General features: G+C 36.4%; 2 protein-coding genes across 2 annotated transcripts in view; both read right to left on the bottom strand.

Moving 5' to 3' along the window:
* Window positions 1-5,613: 5,613 nt before the first annotated feature.
* On the bottom strand, window positions 5,614-6,722 carry LOC108251936. Its single transcript, XM_026820883.1, has 2 exons — window positions 6,178-6,722; window positions 5,614-6,048 (listed from the first exon to the last, which is right to left on the bottom strand). The coding sequence occupies exons 1-2, from the start codon at window positions 6,352-6,354 to the stop codon at window positions 5,614-5,616; spliced, it is 612 nt and encodes a 203-aa protein (XP_026676684.1). The 5' UTR covers window positions 6,355-6,722.
* LOC108251935 (probable GPI-anchored adhesin-like protein PGA55) overlaps window positions 6,597-7,078 on the bottom strand; it is an 81,684-nt gene continuing 81,202 nt past the window's right edge. Inside the window, exon 8 of the mRNA XM_026820891.1 lies at window positions 6,597-6,961. Coding sequence (XP_026676692.1) covers window positions 6,597-6,961 — 365 coding nt within the window. The remainder of the gene's footprint in view (window positions 6,962-7,078) is intronic.

Below are 7,078 nucleotides of genomic sequence, written 5' to 3'. Positions count from 1 at the left end.
CTCTTCCTTAGCGCAGACTAGGTATTATCTCACACTCATTAGTCCTGTAATAATGTGTTGCATCTTCAAGTTACCTATACCTCGTGTAGACTTGAAAGTATTTCCTCTAAACAAATACTCGCAGATGATGCTATGATATTCTCCCAAGTATATTATTAAGTTACACTAATAATTGGAAGTTAAATTAATTTAATTGTTTAATTAAACACAACTAATTAGGGAATGTTGCCGGTAATTATCTCTCCTCCCACCCCTATAGTCAGTAGAGATAGGGGTAGCAGGTGATGAGGGGAAGGCGGCTACTCACAGCGGTTCTGTCTTGATGACCTTGAGACAGCTCAGTATGTTACCTGCTTTGTGGTCCTGGCTTTGGCTCTCTTGTGTGCCTTACTCCTTACTCGGAGTATTCTACTATGAGAATTCCACTCGGAATATAGTCGATGGTGTCTAATGCACTCATTAGTATACACATACGATGGCAATCTTCTAGTATCTACAGTCTCTGGTATCTATTATTCAGTCTCGTGAGAATCTCATAGTGTTTTTGTTGATTCTTTCTTTGTCTTGGTGTGTTTTTCATTGCGAGTTGTGCTTAGCGTTCTGTCAGGTGTTGCACACGATTTGCCGTGAGCCGTGAGTGTTTCTGTAACGTCTCTCCCTTTATCTATCGGGTTTCTCAGTGATTTTTTAGTGTTTTTATTTTCTAATTGTGATTTGTTTGTTTTTATCTACTATTTTTTCATGGAGTAATTGAAGTACATCTTATATTATAAGAACAATATTTTATAAAAATCTTTTTTATTATAAAATCTATTAATGGCCAATTTATTATATATATTCTTAGTAAGCCTAATAAGTTTTTTTGTTGTTATTGTTATTTTTAATAATAAATTTGTGTTTTTTGGTTTAATTTTTCTTGTCAAAAGAACGACCAGAACTGAATGTGGAGAAGTGAAACTGATAAACCAATTCAACGGATTATTATTACCGGATGCTGAACGTGATTGCTATCAGAAGCGAAGACCATTCTGTGTCAAAACCGAGCAATTGGTTCTAATGTAGATATATAGGTTTCGTGTATTGTGTCTCTTCTCGTCCCGTCTTTGAATTTTGTCTAATTAGGTACCACAAACTCTGGACTTAATTACCTATCAGTATTTAATAATACAGGTACAATGGTACCTGGTAGATACCAGACGTGACGTGGTTCTACGCAAGCATTGAAATTCAAACGAAACTGGTATTAATATACTATAATGTGCTTGAAGTTCAGTGCCTACTGAGACTTGGTTAAGTTCACTCCTGGTACTTTATTTTGATCCAGAATGAGCCCAGTGTGAGAGAATCTTCTTCAAAAATAGACGAACCCTCTTTATTTTAATTTGACTATCTGTTGAAGTGATTTATCTACTCATAAATCTTGCCTACCTATGAACTCAAGGAAAAGGATCTTTTCAGTTTATCCTGGCAAGATAAACAATAGTTAACACACTGTTGATAACCTAATGGGATTATTGGTATTTCATACAATACTCCAACAACACATACAACTTACGAGTATGATTGTTATACAATACCTCATAAATCTTTTGTCTCTGTAAAATTTCAATTTTCCAACACACACTGACATAATACACACAATAAATACAACATTCCGAGAGAATCAGCTGATATAATGAATTCAATTCGTTCATATTTGGTGTCAAACTCGTTTTACTGACGAACAAAATGTTACCGTTTTTTTTATTTATTTTATTATTATTTTTGTTTTTCATTGAAATTTATTACCAAATAATAATATAAGTACTAAATCAATGAAGCCTGCCGATGGCTGACTTCATGCAGAGTTCCCTTCTCTGCACAGTAGTGGAAGACGCCAATAACTGCCAGTCCCATAGGTGTCTGAAGCGAAGAAGTCAGCAAGGGTTGCCTCTAGTATCTCCACGGGGTGCAGGCGGGAAACGCCTCTTCGGTGGGCTTGGCACTGATAAGGTAGGCTAGAGCTAGACAACCCGGAAACCGGCCCTCCAAGGTTATTGGGGGTTTGCACGTCGGGCTAACCCCCCACTGCAGTAAAAAAATTACCGTTGCGAACCACTATGAGTACAAGCAAGGAATTATTTGTAAAAGATTATTATTGAGTGTTCTAGCTTCTTTCTTCGACAATGTTCCCAAAATAGAAGCGGAAAGGGCCAATAACACTTCCTTGAGGTCTTACCTTTAACAGCTACATCCCCACCCATAGCAGTCAAATACTCCCCATTCATTGGCTCCGACCCTCCAGTCACTGGTTCACCTGAGACAACCTCCACTGATTGGGTAGATTCTAGTTGATATGAGGATTTTAGTTGACATGATAATGATTGAGTCAAATGCTTTTCCGGACATGATGATGGTGTACTTTTAGTGGACGTTGGAGTACAGGGGACAGAAGTGGAACCAAGGTTATCTGAGTTGACATCTTGTCTGGAGAACAAATAGGAGATGAACGAGAATGAAAACATGTTGTATGCACCAGGTGTGAACCAGGTGAACCACCTGTTTTGCTGTCTGCCAAAACCCACTATAAGGCTCAGGGTAGGTATTATTTAAAGGGAACTTTTCTTTTTGCAATTTTATGCGTATTTTAAATCTGGGTAAGGGAAAGTATGCAATTATATCACTGCTACCTTTGTTTACATCGAATTAATGGGAAATAAAAACATTAAAAATATAAGGCAATTAAAAATCTTTATTACAAGAGAGAAAAAAATTACGTGGAAATAATTGACACTCGCGAAAATTTTAAAAAAAAGAAAATCACTTGTTGATCACTCATCAAATTCACATGCGGAATGATCAGTTTGCAAGCAACAGGTTTTTTTCACGGTAAGTCAAGTTGGAAGCAGGTTTAGGTGGCTATGAAAATTACGAATAGTAATTTTACTATACGAATAGTAATTTACGAATAGTAATTTTAGCTATTTAATTTTTACCCTCATTGGATACATTAGTACATCCTCAATACAACATTCTCGTATATTTAAAACTTTATTGAACTTGAAAATTCGCATCAATGCTTTTTTCTAGGGTGAAATAAAGCCTACTATCGCCAGCCTAGTTAGCTTGGAAGGTCGCGTCAGCCTTGTAAGCGCAAGGCCGCGGGTTCAATTCCTGCCCGGGGCGGATTTTATCCTGATGGGATAATGTTCGTTCTCGGAACTGCTTTCTTCTATCCTCTTTCAACCGGGCTCTATGGAGGCAAAAAGTTGGCGAGGCCAAATACCTACTAGGGTATGCGTGGCCATGGATGTAAGTGTGTAAGTAAATCAATGAAAGGTATTTTTTTTAAGGTTTGACAGAGGGAACTGTAACTGAAAAAAAAAAAAAAATGAAAGGTATTGATTGGCCAACTGTATTTGGCAATATCGAAATTATCAAAGTGGATTGAAAAAAAAAGGGTGACAATTTTTCACCCGTTGACTATAATTTTTATTATATTTTGTACATAATTATAATTATAACCAATAAGTAGGTAGTTTTTTTTTATGAGACTCTTTCCTCGTCAGAATTATGTACAAAACACAAGTAATGACAAAGTGTCATTGACAAATTCAATGACACTTTGTCTTTATAGTGTTCAAAACGGCGAAGAAGAGTATAAAGAGACACTCAGAAAAAAATAGAGGGAATTGATGCAAAAGTCTTACCTTTCATTCCAAAAGGTCGCGTCACTTCTCTCTGATATATCTGCCAGTCTGGGATTCGCATATTGACTGTCCGCATAACGACCGTGACTGTCTAAATGACCTGCAATAGAGAAAGAGTACATATTAGATTAGAGTCAAGATAGAATTTTAGTAGAGAAAATGGCAATTTATGAGAACTCTTTGTAAAAATTAGTAATAGAAAGTAAAAAATAATGCATCATAAATTAAATAAATAAAAATAAATAGGTATGTATATCAAGTACCAGCGTAGGACTTTTCAGCCATTTAAATGTAGTAACAAAATTTTGGAGCAGTAAGGAAAAGTTAATGTAAGTTATTGCAACAAAGACTTTTGAATGCGCAAGCCAATATAAAGTTTGCAAGTTGCTTGGTTGTGCACATCAGTATAAAATTTGCAAGTTGCTGGGTTGCAAATAAATAAGTACGTAGTTTTTTTTTTTTTTTTTCTTTTTTTATGAGACTCTTTCCTCGTCAGAATTATGTACAAAACACAGGTAATGACAAAGTGTCATTGACAAAATTCAATGACACTTTGTCTTTATAGTGTTCAAAACGGCGAAGAAGAGTATAAAGAGACACTCAGAAAAAATAGAGGGAATTGATGAAAAAGTCTTACCTTTCATTCCAAAGGGTCGCGTCACTTCTCTCTGATATATCTGCCAGTCTGGGATTCGCATAATGACTGTCCGCATAACGACCGTGACTGTCTAAATGACCTGCAATATCGAAAGAGTACATGTTAGAGTCAAGTTAGAATTTTAGTAGAGTAGAGAAAATGAGAACTCTTTGTAAAAATTAGTAATAGAAAATAAAAAATAATGCATCATAAATTAAATAAATAAAAATAAATAGGTATGTATATCAAGTACCAGCGTAGGACTTTTCAGCCATTTAAATGTAGTAACAAAATTTTGGAGCAGTAAGGAAAAGTTATTGTAAGTTATTGCAACAAAGACTTTTGAATGCGCAAGCCAATATAAAGTTTGCAAGTTGCTTGCTTGCACACATCAGTATAAAATTTGCAAGTTGCTGAGTTGCAAATATCAGGATAACTTTTGCAACTTGCTGGGCTGGGTTGCAATTCAGGATTGCAAGTTGCTGGGTTGCAAGTGAATGTAATAAATGCAGATGATCTGATTTGTGTGATGATGGTACACGAATTTCCAATGAGGAAAACAAAAATAGTTTCGAAAATGTTGAACACATAATAATGAAAACAATAATTTACGCCAAGTAAATTGCCTTTTCCATAACACATATGTATGTCTCCATTCACCTTATACACAAATTAAGGAAAACAAAAATAGTTTCGAAAATGTTGAACACATAATAATGAAAACAATAATTTACGCCAAGTAAATTGCCTTTTCCATAACACAACATATGTCTCCATTCACCTTATACACAAATGCCCACCTACAATAATTAGAACCTACCCTACAACTAGAATCATACAAGCACTTAGTAATGCTGTGATATCCACAAAAAGTTGTGAAAAGGATCTGCTTTAACCACAAAAAGTTGTGAAAAGGATCTGCTTTAACACAAATAAATTCACGATTTGATTGATGATGAAAGATGATTTCCATGCTACGTTCAAAAAGTACACAAATCTCTACGAACCATCTAGAACCAAACACATACCTCAAATAATGTCAAATTTTCTAATTTGCCAGAACCAACATTTAATATACTTAACCACATTGAATTAAAATATAACAAAAAGGTTCGGTACGTTACTATAGCCCACCTATTGAATTGTATAGATCCTTGGATTTCGAAGCACAGGTAATCAACTCCGTGGAATTTGAGGACAAAGTTTTCGACGAATTCGAAGAATAATCCTTGGAATGCGGTTTACAAGGCGTCAAATTAAAATATAACAAAAAGGTTCGGTACGTTACTATAGCCCACCTATTGAATTGTATAGATCCTTGGATTTCGAAGCACAGGTAATCATCTCCGTGGAATTTGAGGACAAAGTTTTCGACGAATTCGAAGAATAATCCTTGGAATGCGGTTTACAAGGCGTCATGTCCGTAGAATTAGGGGCACATTTTCTCTGGGCCGCGCAAGATGGGACACCATTTCGGGACGGTCTGTCAGTCCAAACATTTAGTGAAGAGCTCCTAAACAGCTTGGTGGGTGTGGCAGTTTGATTTTCCATGGCAAAATTACCTGGGTTTCCAGTTCGACTGGGAACATTCTTTGCTGAAACTGGGGTTCCTTTGGGCTTGAAATTTGGCGTGAAGTTTACTTCGATGTTTTTTGACTTAGAGTCTAAATTTTCCCTGAAAGTGTCTCCCATCTTTTCGGGTTTATGCTTTGTTAAAATCACCTTGGGACTATTGATTTTTGGTGTGTCTCCAATTATTTTTGACTTTGAGTCTGAACTTTTCTTTCGCATATATACAATATTTTTCAACTTCAAGTCTAAATCTAAACAATCCTTTGTTGTTAAAATCACCTTGGGACTATTGATTTTTGGTGTGTCTCCAATTATTTTTGACTTTGAGTCTGAACTTTTCTTTCGCATATATACCATATTTTTCAACTTCAAGTCTAAATCTAAACTATCCTTTAGATCCCTCACATTTTGGGTATTTTTGACATTTATCGAGTCTTGCTCATTTCTGGTATTCATCAACTCTTCTCCATCACCAATTATCACATATTTACTTCTCGCCAGATTTATCAAATCTTTTCTATCCTCATTCGACTGGTTTTTATCTACACTGACCACATTTCCTTTATCATTCACACTGAATTTTCCTGTCAACTTTCCGCTATTTTTGGAACTTTCTTTAAGCTCTTGAGAATTTTTCTGTCTGGTTCCGTTTAGCGTCGTTTCTAGTCGACTTCTGTTATTGGATTTTAGTTCGTCGTTTATATTGGCACTGTTATTGTTCTTGTCCAAGCCACGCCTCCAACTAGTATTGGTCCTATTGTCATGCCCAAGGCTCCCATTGGAGCTTTTTTCATCCAAACCACGCCCCCTGGTATTATTGTCTTATTGGCACTGTTATTGTTCTTGTCCAAGCCACGCCTCCAACTAGTATTGGTCCTATTGTCATGCCCAAGGCTCCCATTGGAGCTTTTCTCATCCAAACCACGCCCCCTGGTACTATTCTCATTTAGGCCACACCCCCTAGAGGTCCCATTGGTCTTTTTGAGATAATACTGGATTCGTTCGCGTACCGATAACAGAGATATGTCGACCTCTTCATCCTCATCATCTGGAGTATTGCTGTCTGAGATGACGACGGGAAGAGAGAGAAAGAGAAGGGGGAGGTGTTAAAAGTGGGGGTAGAGAAAATGTAGAGAGAGGGAGGGGGGAAGAGGGAGAGAAAGAAAGAGATAATAATGAG

This window comes from Diaphorina citri, unplaced genomic scaffold (assembly GCF_000475195.1).
Source record: "Diaphorina citri unplaced genomic scaffold, Diaci psyllid genome assembly version 1.1 scaffold182, whole genome shotgun sequence".
In the NCBI taxonomy this organism is placed as follows: Eukaryota; Metazoa; Arthropoda; class Insecta; order Hemiptera; family Psyllidae; genus Diaphorina; species Diaphorina citri.
Note: the sequence above shows the minus strand (reverse complement) of the source record. Positions and strands in the feature narration are given on the sequence as shown.